Source organism: Zingiber officinale, chromosome 7A, assembly GCF_018446385.1.
Source record: "Zingiber officinale cultivar Zhangliang chromosome 7A, Zo_v1.1, whole genome shotgun sequence".
NCBI lineage: Eukaryota > Viridiplantae > Streptophyta > Magnoliopsida > Zingiberales > Zingiberaceae > Zingiber > Zingiber officinale.
This window is the reverse complement of record NC_055998.1, coordinates 117,297,315-117,312,756: the sequence shown is the minus strand read 5'-3', so window position 1 is coordinate 117,312,756 and position 15,442 is coordinate 117,297,315. Positions and strand designations below refer to the sequence as shown.

The following is a 15,442-nucleotide window of genomic DNA, read 5'->3' as shown; positions in this document are numbered from 1 at the left end:
ATAACCTAGGTGGAAAAGTGAACCCAGAAGAGATTGCAACTACTTTTGGTTGAATTCCGACCATAATCTAACATACAAATTACGAAAGAGACCAAAAAAAAAATTAGAGATTATGGACTAGAGGATTTGAACTTCAGATTCATACCACGAAGAGAGTGACTTAGCTTTTATAATATTTCAGATTCGTGTGCTTGAAATGAATTAGCTTTTATAATTTTAACAAAATCTTTTCATACTAAACATTTGAAATTCTTCAAAAACCTCACGCAATTCAAATCTTACATAATATTACTATATATACTTTGTTGTATCTCTACAAAAATCCGTCTGTTTTGCAATTCAATTAATCGCTAATGGACCATAGGCCCAAAAGGACAAAATCCAAGTTCAATAAATAATTAATCAATTAATAATTATCCGTTAAATTAAAAAGAATGATAATTATGTTCCTCTCATTTTATGATCTAATGGGTCCTTCATATATTATTGCGATTGACCTAAGTGGAGATGATCCAATCAAGAGAGTTTTCATTGATGATGACATTGAATTCTTCGACTCCTTACCAATCTGTAAATATCATTATCATTACTTGGCATTCTCAAGCACTGGCGAACTATTCCTAATTTTGAGACGTGCACATTATGTTTATCTAGATCCTTCTGATGATGATGAAGATCCAATAAAGCATGAGACCATAGGATTTATGGTTTTCAAGTATAATTGTGAGAGTAGTTCTTATTGGGATGAAGTTAGATGTTTGGGAAACAAGTCTATTTTTATAGGCATGAATAATGCTTATTTATTATCGATCGAAGATTTTGCTGGACTTGAAGCAAATTGTATCTACTTCACTGACACTTGGGAGGGATCAAGACGCAATGCAGATAAAGGAAGATCAAATTTAGATATTGGCTTCTTCAATTTGGAACAAAAAAAGTTTCAGCGTTATCGCTTGCCATATGAAATTACTTTACCTCCGCCAATTTGGTTAATTCCATCCATGTAACGTTATGAATGATGATCGAGATAAATGGATTAATTATTCATATTATTAGTGTAATCTTGCTTTCGTTTTTTTTATCAATAAAAATATCATAATTTAAAGTTTAGTTTATTTTTTTCTTTATGAATAAGGAAATGCCTTACCTATTGCAATTATATGAATATTATTTTTTTCTTTATTTTTTTTTATTTTTTCTTTAGGTCAAGCCAGGCAGCCAGAGACTACCGACAGTGGACGGACAGCCCCTACTCGACACCATACAGTCCGTCCACTGTCAACGGCCTCCAACCGTCTGGCTCGACTCAAAACTATAACTTAAGTGGAAAAATGAACCCAAAAGAGATTGCAGTCACTTTTGGCTAAATTCCGATCATAATTTAGCATACAAATTACGAAAGGACCAAAAAAAGACTAGGGATTATAGACTAGAGAATCTCGACTTCATATTCCATACCACGATGAGAGTGACTTAGCTTTTATAATATTTCAGATTTGTGTGCTCGGATGAAATTAGCTTTTATAATTTTAACAAAATCTTTTCATATTAGAACATTTTAAATTCTTCAAAAACCTCAAGCAATTAAAATCTTACATAATATTACTATATATCCTTTGTTGTATCTCTACAACATCCGCCTGTTTTGCAATTCAATTAATCGCTAATGGGCCACAGGCCCAATAAGACAAAATCCAAGTTCAATAAATAATTAATCAATTAATAATTCTCCTTTAAATTCAAAAGAATGATAATTGTGTTCCTCTCATTTTTATTGTGTGCCGGTCATGAAAGTTGTCCTTCTTCATTCCAAAAGCATTATGAATCACTCTTATAAATACATTCTCGTATTGAAATGATTATACAAATTCAAGAATGAAGACAAAAAATCCTCCACCCCTCTATGATGATTATGGAGAAATTCTATGCTTACCTTGTTTGAAAGACAATCCTTCCACAAAAATATATTTTTCAAAAAAAAATCTCAAATCGCATAATGGAGATCGCCATGATAGGCAAAACCCCTTTAAGTGTGAAAAATGCAGCAATGTCTTTGAAACCGAAGCCGAACGAGACATTCACCTAGCAGAAGAACACTAAAAGGTACATTCTATATTAGTTTTTCTAAGTTTCAATTAATAGTTATTTATTGATTATTTAATTAATTAATTTTTAAAAATTTTATTATAGGAATGCAATGGAGAACGATCTTCAATTTACTTGAAAGTTTTCATTTAGATGGCCTATGAAGTACCTATCAATATTTTTATTTTGAGTTGTGTGTTAAGTAGATGTTAAAAATTATATATGTTACTTAAGTGCTGATTAAGTGTAAGCGTCCTCTATTTGAGTGAGAGCCATCTGGTGAAAGTGCACAAAGATGTTACTAATTAAGTTTTTTCTTTACCTTGTGACAATGATGATTGTTTCTACTTAAGTTTTCTCTTAAATCTCTACTCCATGGCATGTGTTATGCTAATTTTATTGTCGGTTGATAGAATCCTCTCATTGGTGCTTAAATCTATGGGTATTTGAACACTTGAAGCGATTGTAAGTCAACATTTTATATCACCAGTAGCATACAATACAAAGACCAGGGAAAGTATAATTCGCCAAAATTAATCCCAACGCATGAAATGAGAGTTTACATTGACTACATTAAAATGTAAACTAACCAGCACATTTGTTCGGACCATATCCAAGAGATTCATTTTTAGTGAGGCAGCATAAGATGGAGCAAAAAGTTAGCTAAATTACCAAGAGTAATAATAGACAGATATCAAAAGACAGAGAGTTAAAACATCATACAAAAAATCTCATATTTTAACAAATTAGACAATAATTATCAAATATGAGATTCGCAAATGATACAATAAGTTCAAGGGGGAAAAAGGTGAGAGCAAAGTACCAGATTCACAATGAAGTCTAGTCACCACCAGCAGGTAGCATGCACTCATCACCATTAGTCTCCAAGCATGCTGTTGAAGGAACAATTGCAAGAGCATCCACTGAAGACACTAACAGAACAAAATGAAGTGTGAGAAATAATTAACTAGAAGAGAAGTAAATAAGTAGTAAAATGTGTCCTACCTTCTGTCTCATTTCCTATCCAATCTTGTGAACATATCAAGCATTCTATAATCGCTGGATCTGTTGAACTTAAATACTGATTTAGAGTTCTTGCTTCACTATCTAATGGAACGACTGAAATAGGAATGCCCATAATATCACGGGCCATCATAGAAAGCACAGGATATTTGGCAGCATTATATTTCCACCATGCCAGGATATCAAAATTGTCTTCAGAACCTTTTGAGGGATGCACAGCCTCTTCCAAGTACATATCCAGATCAGATCTTGCTGGATGACCGGAGGATGTCTCTTTAAGATATTGATCCAATCCACGCTGTGTATCAGACAATGTGATACGAGAAGTCTTGCATTCTCCACCATTTACATATTCACCCCCACTGTAGCCACTATTGTTCCCAGCATAAAAGGCTTGAAGTTTTGAAGAATTAGCAGAGTGGCCTACATACTCATTATATAGATTTATAAAGCTGTCACGAACATTGTCAATCCTTGTTTTTGCTTCAAATGCATCATCATAAATTTGCTTGAAGAAGTACTCGACAGACTTCATTTTGTAACGCGGATCTAAAACAGATGCAATTGCCATTAACATTCTATTCGAGTCCCAGTATTGTTCAAATTTCTCAAGCATCTCCTTAGCCATACATGCAACAAAGGGTTGCGGACTCTTATACCAAGTCTTCAAGAGAAGATGAAGACCACACATGTCATTGAAGTATAGATTTGCAGTTGGGATTTTGGTGGCAGAGAACTTCTCCAAAGCTTGGTAAAGAACATCTAGACACTCAATGACAGCTCTAACATCTTCCCAATCTTTGGGTGAAAGAAAGCTAGCATTGTCCACATCACTTTCTGCCAAGTGTTTGAAAGCCTCTTGATAATGGCATGCAGTTTCCAGCATCATATATGTTGAGGGCCAATTAGATGGAGCATCGAGAACTAATGGTTTTTCTAGGATGCCTATTTGCTCTGCATTTTTCTGAAGTATGGATAGCCTTTCTTGTGATGATTTTACAAATTGCACGCTGACACGAACTCTATCAATGACTTCACATGCTGCTTCCAGGCTTTTGTGAACAATGGCATTCAGCAAATGCCCACAAGACCGAGCATAAAATAGATCGCCATTTGAAATAAGAAAACCCTTTGCACGGAGGTATCCTATAAGCTCACTTGCCACAAAATCACTGGTGCTACAGTTATCTAGCAGTACAGCACATAGCTTCCCATCAATATTCCATTCCTGCAATCTCTCCATTATGGTTTTGCTCACATCTTGCCCAAGTTCAGAAGGCCCGAGAGGAAAGAAGTTGATAATTTTCTTCTGAAGCCTCCAATCGTTGTCAACATAGTGGCAGGTTAAACACACATAGTCCATGTCTGCAATAGATTTCCACATATCGACTGTGAGGCTAACTCGGGAATGTATCTTGTCTAGCATTTCGTGCAACCTGAGCCTCTCATTTTCATATATTTTCATGCAATCTGCCTTCACAATATCAGCAGATGCCATTTTAAACAGCGGCTGAAGGTTCCTGACAAAAGTCCTGAAACCAACATGATGAACAATATTGAACGGGTAACCATGCAGAATGACCATGCGAGCAAGATCTTGCCGGCTCAGTTCCTGATCAAATTGAGAATGCTCAGAACTCATGCCGCCCTCATTCTTGGCATCATTGGACTTAAGGACAAGGCGGCGCACCACCAGCTTCTTGCGTTTAACTCGTTTGGTTGATGTGCAGATCACAAGATGGTTCTTTAGATGAGTCGTACCACTCCGACTGCTTGCTGTGAGCTGCTTCTTGCAATGATTGCATATGGCAACATAGCTCCCATCTGGTCTTCTCTCCTTGGTGAAATCATTCCAAACTAAGGATCTCAACTTCCGGGCTCTTGGATTATGGACAGTAATTGCAGTGCTGTCATTTGCATCCATCATAGATGATTATGAGATTTAATTGATCGCCTCGCTGACTACAGTTGTCTCTACTACAAACTCATCAAATCAATAAGCATGTCACTTTCTACAACACTCACATACGAAGCTCAAAGTAGGGGGTAATATGTGTAAATTATTTTTTAAAAAAAATAGGGATAAAAACAAAGACTTGCAAGGAGAAAACAAACATACAATTGACAGACAACGATCAAGAAATAACAAGATCAAGTTTTTACTCCAGTAAATATTGTATGACGTGAAATTCACGAGATGTTTCATATATAATTAAACCCGAGTTGAAAATACCAACGATTAATGCGCATGAAGAAAAAAAAAACAACTGCGGGTTGTATCAAATTCCCAAGACTGTAATTCTGCAAGCGCAGGGGAGATTTTGGGATGGAAAAAAAAGCTACCTTTTTATCCAGAGAACCAAGTCGATGGATGCGAAAACGAAGTCTTGTGGGATCGTGACGAAGCGTAAAAAAATTGTCGGAGCCTTAATCGGAGCTCCGGAGGGAGAGGCGCGACCCTGGAGGAGGGTGATCAATTCGAACCTCCTCGAGAGAGGAGGGCAAGCGGCAGGAACAGGGGGTGCGGGAGATTAGGGTTTCGGTTTCGGATGGGAATTGGGAGGAACCGAAGCGAAGCGAATCGCTTCAAGCCGAGAGAAGAAGCGGATGCTAATGCTACTCCTTCCAATCTTTGCCGTGCTCATATTAATAGGATCGGTAACTTATCGGATGCGGACCTACTCTGATCCATAATCAAGTCCGATAAAAAGGGCTTGGTTGATGAATGGTTAGCTTCCGGATTCGGGTATTGGATCACGCGTTCGATTAATCGGATCGGGTAAACGGTCACGTCATTTTTTTAAAACAAGAGCAGTCAACTAACCCGCATATTTAAATTAGGGCAAGATTAAATTATTTTTTAAAATCCAAAAAAGAAAAGTGATGGGATAAAGTATAGTTGGTATAATATTTAGATTTTCAGCAGATTTTAATTACTTTCATAATAGCAACCTCGTATCCTGTGTTGTGTAAGATTTCTTAAGTTTTTTTTTTGGCATTTTTCTTATTAATTATTATTTTTTGTTAGATCCTAAAAGATTAGTGCCTTGTGGTTGGATCTTTCTGCTACTCTGTTTTTTATTGGCAAATGATAAAAACCGATAGTTTTCCACGACGTCCAATTGAAAATATCACACTAACAAATAATATAAGGTATAAAAGCACGTTTCAATCTCATAGTATATGATCGATTCACACCAATAAACCCGTCTAGAACAGCAACTGCTAGTCTTGGGGAGTTTCAAACTGAACTATGCACTACATTGCTGAATTCTCACAACCATCTCAGTGGACGATCCGGCTAGTCATCGTCTTCGAGCACACTTCGACGCCTCTGAATCTGAATATGGAAGAGCATCAAGATTGATACTGACTCCGGAACCAGATTAAGAAGCTAACTGTGTGTGTGTCGAGGCAACTTACGGTTACTTTTGTCTGTTTACTTGTTTGGCTGTTAATCTGCTCCAGAAGTGAAATAAGCCTTTCTTCAGATACCTGAATACAAACATGAGAATCCTTTCATCAATCCATCGTATAGTGAGCAGTAAATGCCTCCATTTCAAATTGTACCTTCTCAGATACTTGTCCCATTTGAGCTGCTCTTAGTAGAACATCCTCCACCCCTCTTGCTTTATCAGGTTTCACTAAAGCAATCCGAGCAACTACAGATAACAAGAATTACTATGTGCGAAGAACCTTATGTAAATAATCAAGTTTTTGTTAACTGCACAAGGCATGGTTAGCATATCAAAATAAACAAAGAGTATTGTGATTTCCAATTAACCAGCTAACGCAGCCAAGAATGTAATTATATTTAAAATCCAAGTTCCTTTTTTTCTAGGTGAGAATTGGTTATTTTCCTCAGGATGGAGATCTTATCTTTGTTCTTCCACTGTGCTGTGTCACCACCGCAATTCCATAAACTTCATAAGCAAGGTTTCATAGTTCCCATAACTTCACAGTTTGAATCTTAACACAATTAGCTTATAAGCCTTTCAAGATAATAGGCTGGTTCATGATTGGAAGTGGTTCATCATATATAGCAAGAAGCTATTTTTGAAATACCAGGACGTCATTTTCTTCTGGTTATTTCCAGTCATGTATAAGATTAGCTTGGCTACAAGACCCTAATCCAGCCAAAGGAGATTGGATCAAAGACTAGGACAAAAATCAAATAATTTTCAGTCAACATGATTGCACTTAAACCTAGAGTCCCAAACTCATAGATATCCAATCAAGAGATTGATTTTGATTGAGTTGTAGTAGATGTGCTATAACCATGGTAGACTTCCAATAAGCTTTTTCTTCACAGGGAAAGAGTCTATCTATAGAGGAGAAATAATAATGTTTTCATATATAAAAAAAATAGAAGAGCAAATATTAAAAGACATGACAGAACAACCGTGGCCAGAACACTATGTCTAATAAAACACTTACGCCTCTCTCTTGCCTGAGTTGACAATATCTGGCTCAGCATCAACTGCCTACGTTCCTCTGCATCCCTGTATTTTGAGTTACAAATAGACGAATCGTAAAATTTGGTATAACTAGATTGAAATAAAAAGAATTTGCAAGTATCTTGTAGTGAACCTTTTTGCTTCCTCTTGTGCATTCTGTTGCTCACCATTTTGTTGATTACCCTGACAAAAAGGTCAAAGAGATATAACCTACAAACTCAGCATTGTTTATACTCCAACATCAATGAAGATAACTTACAGAGCCATGTTTAGCCATTAACTCTTGCATTCTTCGTTGCCTAATAGCTTCAAGCTCTGGATCATCCTATGGAAAAACAATACATAATGTATTCAAGATTGTAAGGGTCAAGGACCTGTCTGAGAACAAGAAATTAATAGCTTCGGATCATAGGATCGAAGTATAAATATCTTTAGATACTACAATTGAATTAATTTTTTTAGAACTATTTTATAATTTATTTAATATACTATCTTTTGAAAAATAATATTAATATTGACATTTTAAGCTTTATCATAGTATCATGAAGCACAATTAAAATTATTGATTTAGCAATATGACAATGGATATTATTCTTAAAGTGATGCATCTTTATACAACAAGTAACAATTCTATAAGATGAATGAAGGTGGCCAATAACAGAAAAAGTTAAAAACACTTCTTTAATTAGGAGTTAAAAATAATCTCCTATAATTAAAATTTTTCTCAAGTGGCATACACAGAAAAAACTAGATCAAGTAAATGTCAATCTTAAAAATATCCAATTAAATGTAAATATATTCTATCCAAGGTTGTTAGACTGAGATCCTATACATGAATGATGAGGTAGCATAAGATTAGATCAAAGGTTCAATAGTGAGTACCGCTACAACCATGATTGTGTAAAGAGAATGAAGAAGCAACCAATAACAAAGATTGAAGGAGACAGTTCAAAGTAAAGGGAAACATGAGAAAATTCAACCAACTGATCCATCGTAAATGTTTCTCTTTGTCAAAACAAAAACTATTTTTCCAGTATGTAACAACTAGGATATCTGGTGGAAGCCTTTTGCTTCATAAGGCATGACTATATCAATTAAGGAAAAGAAAAGGGGCAATTTTATCTTCTGGCGAAATTAGATCTAAAAAATTACTAACATATAACTCCAATCAAGGGCATGAACAAACGGATCGATCAATCGGAATCTTCTCAGAATGAAGAACATAAATGGTAGCATTAGCATAAAGCATTTTTGTCTGGCTCCTCGATCAGGCTAGGTTAAAAATTCTAAAAACTTCGAGAGGACGAAGAAGTGAGGCTCTGATATAAGTAACGAAGAAAAAAACACCATCAGAGTCCAAAAAACAGACCAATTTGAATCCCGATTAAAAGAGCTGCAGAGAGAAACAAGATCACGACCAAGCCCAAGCAGAAGCGCGAAATCATCAACAAAAAGAAGCCGCCAAAATAGAAATAGATTAATCAATGGGGGAAAAAACGAACACCCATACCATGTCGCCGCAAGGTTGGATTTCCACTCGCGATCTCTTCAGCCTCAGCCTGTCTAGTATCACGCTGCTGCTGTCTTCTTCGTCGTTAATGGGTATATGAACGACAGGACCCCGAGTCCATCTCACACTCGCAGCAGGGAAAGGGATCGGAGAAAGGGAAAGCAAGCCTTCGTTCTTTTTTAATTCATAAAAAATAATTTTTTATTATTTATATTTATTCATTATGGAGAGAAGGAAATTAAGAAACTCCTTGAGCTCGCGAAAAAAAAAAATACTGAATAATTCAACTTATTCTGTCAGTTTATTGGACGGCATTTTAGTCGTAAAAATTTCTTCATTCTAATTTCTAATTGGAAGGAATTAGCCATTATTCTTTACAAGTTTACTCTTCGGCTCTGTTCTCCTTCCAGGTGGTATCGAAGTATAAACACAAGAACATCCTAGCAATAACAAAGACGCAATTCAGAAATCTGGTTTCGATTTCAGAGATGACTCCTTTTGAGATCTGAGAGCGTGATCTTTCCAAATTTTCCAGCGTCTAGCTTGTCGAATTGATTGCAGATGAGCGTGATGTCAGTTTCCGAAATCTTTCCCATTTCCTTGAGTTTGTAAATCACGTATTCTGATTTACTGCAGGGAGTAACATAACATGGAAAATGATAAGTACAGTGTCTGTACAAACTACTGCTGTATTAATACGCATTGAACATCTTTTTAGCATCGACCGACTATTTGAGGATCCTGCATTCTCTGGAGCAGAACCATTTTTAACTCCATGTCTATCGGAACTCATTATCGGATAATGGCATGAGTATGAGCTTCAGTTTGTCCAGATTCTTACTAAATAAATCTGAATTCTCATGGTGCATGTGCCAACCAGAAGGCGACTGTAAGAATGAAAAGATCTAAATAAGGATGAAGACACGAGAGATCATCGATCTTTTGAGGAATTGAATCAAAATGGTTCTGCGTTTCATGATTTTTTAGTAAATATAAAATTTTCGATTCGGCTTGACCGTTTCTGTTCGAACTGAGAATTGATTCAGATTTTGTCGTCATTTTTTTGTTGGGAAAGATTTTAATGGCAACGAGGCATTGTATAGCTCCGAAACTGTACCTTATGGAGCCATCATTGTCGAGGTCCGCCGCCATGACGTCGCCGGCGGTCATCCTCCGGCTCAACACCCACTCCGCAGCCCTCCGGTTCCTCTTCTCCACCCTCATCTCCGTCAGGTAGAGGAACGCCCTCGCCACCGCCAGCGTGCTCACCGGAAGCCAAACCGACGCGAACAGCCTCCCCTTCACCGTTCCGAAGGCGTAGTCCCCGTACCCCACCGTCGTCACCGACACCACCGCAAGATAGAAGCTGTCGACCCAGCACAGGCCCTCCAGCGCGCGCGCCGCCACCGTCCCGACGGCGACGCAGGCGACCACCACCGCCAGCGCGAGCGCAACCTTGATCCGCACCCGCATCCGCCGCTTCCGCACGTCCACCAGGAAGAGCGCGCGGCCAAGGGCGCGGCGGCCGCCGGCGTCGACCGCCGCGAGCAGCGCCTCCTCCTGCCAGTCCAGCGCGTGCGCAAGCAGACCGCCGAGCACGACGTCGATGAAGCCGAATCCGACGAGGATGAAAGCGCAGGCGAAGAGCTTGGCGGCCCGCGTGCCCGGCACGATGTCGCCGTAGCCGATGGTGCAGAGGCTGACGACGGTGAAGTAGAGACCATCAACGACGGGGGAGCCGGTGGTGCGGCCGACGAAGCTCTTGTGCCTCGCCGCGTAGACGGCGACGCCGACGGAGACGTACAGGACTACGCCGGCGGCAGCAAACTTCATGAAGGAAAGTGCAGTCGGAGGAGGTCTGGCAATGGGTTGGAGATCTATCGCAGGGGAAGACGGAGCATGGGAATCCTCGAAGATGGATGGAGAAGAATGCGATCTGCGAAAGTGCGGATCAAGAAGCGGATTTGAAAGGTGATTATTTGAAAGGTGATTGGCGTCGTCATGAAGGACAACATGAACAGAGGATTCAGCACAAGTGTTTGTCGGAGGAAGAGTAATAGAATCCATTGACGCAGGAGAGCCATAAAGCTTCGATTTTGAAACAAGATTTACAGTTAAGTTGACGTTTAGATACGAAGAGTAGTTGAGCAACAGGTATTACTAACAATCAGTGTGATAATGGAAGACTACTAGTCAAATGTTTTAGATAACCATTGACCGTTTTGCTATATTTCTGAACACAAAGATATAGATATTCATAAGCATTATAAATGAAATTGTAAGTACAAAAATCTATGAACAAAGGATGCAGTGAAGAATATTTCTGTATGTTTTAAGGTCTGTTTCGGTTCCTTCAAATCAGCCTTAAGGACCCAGCGAGCTTAAACGGAGCTTCTCAGGAGGTAGGCTACTATGCAACCAAGCAGGGCCCCTGCAGAAACCTGTGTCGAGAACTCGTGTCATTACAAAAGCCAGCTTCTCAAGAGATGAACCTAATAGCTTTGCTAGCAGATCAAAATTTAAGGACCGAATAGATTCTTATAAGGAGTGAAAAAGTCTGATGTGAGTTGCCATAGAGAAAATTTACTTGCACTATGAAATTGCATGTACATGCAGAGTACCTGGAGTTTCGTGTGTCCAAGAAGTTCATGTAAAGGCCTGTAGTTGGATACAGGATGCTCTGGTGGTAGCTCACATACTATTTGATTCAGCAGCTGCATAAATGGCCACACAGAAAGAAAAGTTATTAGATTTTCTTTTTCAGTAATTCACAACGCCAATAAGGTTTATTAAATGAATAGAAAAAGGCCAGATACATGTGATGTTTTAAAAGTCACGTATCAAAATAACAAAGACCGTATACACTTGACGTTTCATAAAATAAGAACGGGTCAATCATGTAGAGCAAGGGGGGAGATTTCGAACGTGAGGAAGGAGAAAATGCAATAGTCTTGTAATATACTTCATAACTTATGATTTCTACCAAACAGTTCACAAAGTTCTACAAGAATGACAATTAATTGAATTAAGATTAGCAAAAAAATGTTATCTAGCACATTTCAAATAAAAAAACAAGTATTGAAGAGACTTGAGCAAGAATCTATAGCGCAACCTCATGCTTAACAGCATGAGAGAATTAAGGCACTGTCATATGTAAACAATTTGCAAGCGGCAACCACAAAACCACAACAGTCAACAGGCAATATAGAGGTGAACTCACTGAAACCAAGTATCAAGAGGCTATGGATCATGCTAGGGTAGCCAGCACATATTATGCAAAACCATGGATTTGGGAATACTTTAAGATCTATATATCATCTGGACAAATCCTCAATGATAAGATAATTAGGTGACTCATTCTACATTTCATCAGATAAACAGAACAAGATAGCATGAGTCAATGACCAGTGTATATCTGAAATAAGTTAACACGTATCCTATTCACAGCTTGACAAGATGAAAAAAAATCGAAAACTTAACATGCAACATAACACATGAATATTTGGCATGCTTTGAAATAAATTAGTACACACAAACTTCGCCTACAGAAATAGTTTTGTCATTTTTATAAAATTCAAAAAATTAAAAGAAAATAAACTATTTCCTAACACTTTTCATGACTTCTCTATACAGTACAATTTATTTTCAACAAACAGGATGCTTGTTAGATCTTCCCCTAAAACAAGAAAAAGTTACTATCACAAATATTGGGAAACGAACACCTTTCTAAGAAAACAGAAAACAATTTGGTATCCACACAAATCAAATGCATGCTTCTTTATTAGGCTTACCTCAGCTTGCCGACCAGCATGCAATCTGATTCCTGATGCATCATACATTACCTGAAACCATCCAATAATTTAGATAGCAACTTATATGTGTGGGACATTCTGATGTTGCATGCATCAAATACTAATGAAGTTTGACAACATCAAGTTCAAACATCAATGAGCAAATATCATAATATCAGCATGAGTTGAAATGTAGACAGCGAAAGAAAGATCTGGGAAAATATGCCATGAAATAGTAAGCCCTCACCATGAGACAAAAAAAAACAAATATATATTTGAGCCAAAGACACAAAAAGAAGAAAACTTCAAACATAAGAAAATACTTTTGACAATTGAGAAAATTTGTCCCAAAAAAACAGTTCATGATAGAGATGCAGTCATGTAAAAGCTGCTGAAAAGATATATTGCACTGCAGGAAAAGATAAACAGAAGACATGTCTGTTGTCTAAGAAGCAACTAGCTAGCTAAAACTATGGATGGGCTCTAGCATCTAGGTGAAAAACTCATTTTATTGCATAGGATTCTGTGTAAGAACAAAAAGGGATAACAGGTTAGGACCTCATATATTCCTGTCAACATTTATTAACAAAGAACACTAAAAATATAAACTTAATATCATTGGATATACTAAAATGCTTCTTATTTCATAAAATCTAAGGCCACACTTATGTTCATTTGCAAGTATACTTAATTAGAATTTTTCACTCACAGATCAACATCAATATTCACAACTTTAGGAACTTTGCATGATATATATGCTAAATTAAATTTGAAAGGGAAAACACAGAAACTAACAATATACAGGGAAATTACTAATAGTCACATAAATTTAGAGATACTATCAAGGTTAGCCAAAACTTAGGTTTGTGCCTAATTTAAGCATAAAAACTTTACAAGTTATCATATATCTGTCCAAATAGATGAGGATTAGAAATTCCACTAGGAATTGAACATAGCAAGGTGATGTGGAATTCTGTCCATACCCTCTACCCAAGTGTTGCTTAATCATGGAACTAGAAAACAAGAAAAATTATATAGCTCTGACTCCCTAACTAACAGAATATTGCCCTAACAAATCAAATATCAATAAAGGTTATTACTGAGTAGAAGGTTATCCAGATCTATGATAAGACGTAAGGTCCAATCCCCAATCAATTAAGAAAGACAGATTCTGCCTGAGTATTTTAAAAGTCATATAGTTCAAGATACAAGTAATCAGCCAGGATATAATCAATTAATGAAACAGAAAGCGTGCAGAATCCAAAGAAATTGTGCATACAATGGATGCTAAAATTACAGCAAGAGCGAATGTAGTGCTGTCTATCCCTTCTTGTAGACCTACAGCCACCGCAAGAGCTACCACCGTAGCTGAATGCGAGGAAGGCATTCCACCTGAACCAAGCAACCTCCTGGAATCCCATCTTCTATCCTTGTACCTGCATTTATAGAATGAGTTTGTGAAAGACCACCAAGGAGCAAATATTGAAAGTGAGATGCAAAAGCAATACATAAACTTCCAGAAAGACAAAAAAAAGTCCATATTTTGGCTGTGCATTTGCTTCACAATATATCGAAGGTAACTAATACAGATGTATTAGGCAAAAGACCTGAGAAACTAGGAACATATGGAATACAAAAATTGGAACTTTTGAATGGCAAAGGACGAACCAGGTGGTGAAGAGCTTGAGGAATTGAGCGACCGAGAAGGCGAGGACTGCGGAGACGAGGGGGAGATTAGAGGACATCGGCGGCGAGGAGCCGTGCACCACCGACGCGTTCGACACTGCCACATCGGCGTAGGTCAACACCTCATCCATCTCGTCTTCTCTCTCGATTAGGAAGCTAGAGTGGGGATCGGCGGTATGTGACGGATGGATTGATGGTTAATTCGTTTCGCCCTTCGATGGCAAGCTCCGTCCACCGCGGCGAGGGATGGAATCCTGAAAAGCCAAAAGTCCAACCAAAACCCTAACCTGGCCTGCAGGGGAGATGTAGCCTCCTAAATCATTAAATTTATTATTATTTATATACAGAGAGACATTAAAATTAAGGAAATTATTTTGATTTTTAGAATCTGATCTCCTAATTAACATTATTGGAAGTTAATCAACTAAAAATTTGGTCCTTTTGATATCTCTTTTTCCATTAAATTATTTCTATCTTTTTAATTGGTTGTTAAAATAGTTCGTTCTTGGCTTATATCTTTCCTTCTTTGTTTATTCTTTTTTGATTAAACCTTCCTAGATTTTATTCCCTTGATGTCTGCTATTTGCTTAGTTTGTTCTTTGTGTGTCCTTTTTGGTGTTTGTTTGAACTTTCTTTTCGATTATCCTCTCCTCCGTCAAAAACCTTTGTCATACTACATTGCACTTCTTCTGTCTCGACGAAGTAAAATATGATTTCGCTCACCGTAAAACTATTCTTCATCTCCCGCCCCATAGTAAGATAAGAAGATATAAATTATGTACCGAATGGCCTCCTAAATGGAAACCCGTAATAAGATAAAAAGATAAATTATGTACCGAATGACTTCCTAAATGGAAAGATATTTAATCCTCCCAACTTTGTGTACCAAC

General features: G+C 37.6%; 4 protein-coding genes across 6 annotated transcripts; all 4 read right to left on the bottom strand.

The window, feature by feature from the left end:
* Nucleotides 1-2,732: 2,732 nt before the first annotated feature.
* LOC122002183 (zinc finger BED domain-containing protein RICESLEEPER 2-like) lies at nucleotides 2,733-5,631 on the bottom strand. Its single transcript, XM_042557273.1, has 3 exons — nucleotides 5,452-5,631; nucleotides 3,091-5,015; nucleotides 2,733-3,017 (listed from the first exon to the last, which is right to left on the bottom strand). Exons 2-3 carry the CDS (start codon nucleotides 4,748-4,750, stop codon nucleotides 2,926-2,928), a joined length of 1,752 nt encoding a protein of 583 aa, XP_042413207.1. The 5' UTR covers nucleotides 4,751-5,015; nucleotides 5,452-5,631; the 3' UTR covers nucleotides 2,733-2,925.
* Nucleotides 5,632-6,230: 599 nt separating this feature from the next.
* Nucleotides 6,231-9,240, bottom strand: LOC122002182 (DNA-binding protein DDB_G0278111-like). The gene is made up of 7 exons (XM_042557272.1): nucleotides 9,076-9,240; nucleotides 7,825-7,890; nucleotides 7,699-7,748; nucleotides 7,546-7,610; nucleotides 6,679-6,770; nucleotides 6,532-6,603; nucleotides 6,231-6,448 (listed from the first exon to the last, which is right to left on the bottom strand). The coding sequence occupies exons 1-7, from the start codon at nucleotides 9,076-9,078 to the stop codon at nucleotides 6,410-6,412; spliced, it is 387 nt and encodes a 128-aa protein (XP_042413206.1). The 5' UTR covers nucleotides 9,079-9,240; the 3' UTR covers nucleotides 6,231-6,409.
* A 96-nt stretch (nucleotides 9,241-9,336) lies between these two features.
* Nucleotides 9,337-11,189, bottom strand: LOC122002180 (two pore potassium channel c-like). 2 transcript variants are annotated; one of them, XM_042557267.1, is made up of 2 exons: nucleotides 10,193-11,189; nucleotides 9,337-9,705 (listed from the first exon to the last, which is right to left on the bottom strand). In XM_042557267.1, exons 1-2 carry the CDS (start codon nucleotides 11,140-11,142, stop codon nucleotides 9,558-9,560), a joined length of 1,098 nt encoding a protein of 365 aa, XP_042413201.1. In that variant the 5' UTR covers nucleotides 11,143-11,189; the 3' UTR covers nucleotides 9,337-9,557. The 2 variants fall into 2 exon arrangements, with proteins under 2 accessions (XP_042413201.1, XP_042413202.1); XM_042557268.1 differs by having other exon boundaries at nucleotides 9,568-9,962.
* A 134-nt stretch (nucleotides 11,190-11,323) lies between these two features.
* On the bottom strand, nucleotides 11,324-14,860 carry LOC122002181 (uncharacterized membrane protein YuiD-like). Of its 2 annotated transcripts, none has more exons than XM_042557270.1 (5): nucleotides 14,535-14,860; nucleotides 14,146-14,302; nucleotides 12,867-12,917; nucleotides 11,697-11,789; nucleotides 11,324-11,516 (listed from the first exon to the last, which is right to left on the bottom strand). In XM_042557270.1, exons 1-5 carry the CDS (start codon nucleotides 14,681-14,683, stop codon nucleotides 11,457-11,459), a joined length of 510 nt encoding a protein of 169 aa, XP_042413204.1. In that variant the 5' UTR covers nucleotides 14,684-14,860; the 3' UTR covers nucleotides 11,324-11,456. The 2 variants fall into 2 exon arrangements, with proteins under 2 accessions (XP_042413204.1, XP_042413205.1); XM_042557271.1 differs by having other exon boundaries at nucleotides 14,164-14,302.
* Nucleotides 14,861-15,442: the final 582 nt, after the last annotated feature.

Excerpts from the sequence above, each read along its gene's own strand:
- LOC122002183 (XM_042557273.1), bottom strand. The coding sequence starts at position 4,750 with ATGAGTTCTGAGCATTCTCAATTTGATCAGGAACTGAGCCGGCAAGAT. Across the intron at positions 3,018-3,090 it reads GATAGGAAATGAGACAGAAG|TGTCTTCAGTGGATGCTCTT; the intron begins GTAGGACACATT and ends TTGTTCTGTTAG.
- LOC122002182 (XM_042557272.1), bottom strand. Across the intron at positions 7,749-7,824 it reads TAATGGCTAAACATGGCTCT|GGTAATCAACAAAATGGTGA; the intron begins GTAAGTTATCTT and ends CCTTTTTGTCAG. Across the intron at positions 6,604-6,678 it reads TGGGACAAGTATCTGAGAAG|GTATCTGAAGAAAGGCTTAT; the intron begins GTACAATTTGAA and ends GTTTGTATTCAG.
- LOC122002180 (XM_042557267.1), bottom strand. The coding sequence starts at position 11,142 with ATGGATTCTATTACTCTTCCTCCGACAAACACTTGTGCTGAATCCTCT. Across the intron at positions 9,706-10,192 it reads GACAATGATGGCTCCATAAG|TAAATCAGAATACGTGATTT; the intron begins GTACAGTTTCGG and ends TACTCCCTGCAG.
- LOC122002181 (XM_042557270.1), bottom strand. The coding sequence starts at position 14,683 with ATGGATGAGGTGTTGACCTACGCCGATGTGGCAGTGTCGAACGCGTCG. Across the intron at positions 14,303-14,534 it reads CTCAAGCTCTTCACCACCTG|GTACAAGGATAGAAGATGGG; the intron begins GTTCGTCCTTTG and ends CTATAAATGCAG. Across the intron at positions 12,918-14,145 it reads CTGTAATTTTAGCATCCATT|GTAATGTATGATGCATCAGG; the intron begins GTATGCACAATT and ends GGATGGTTTCAG.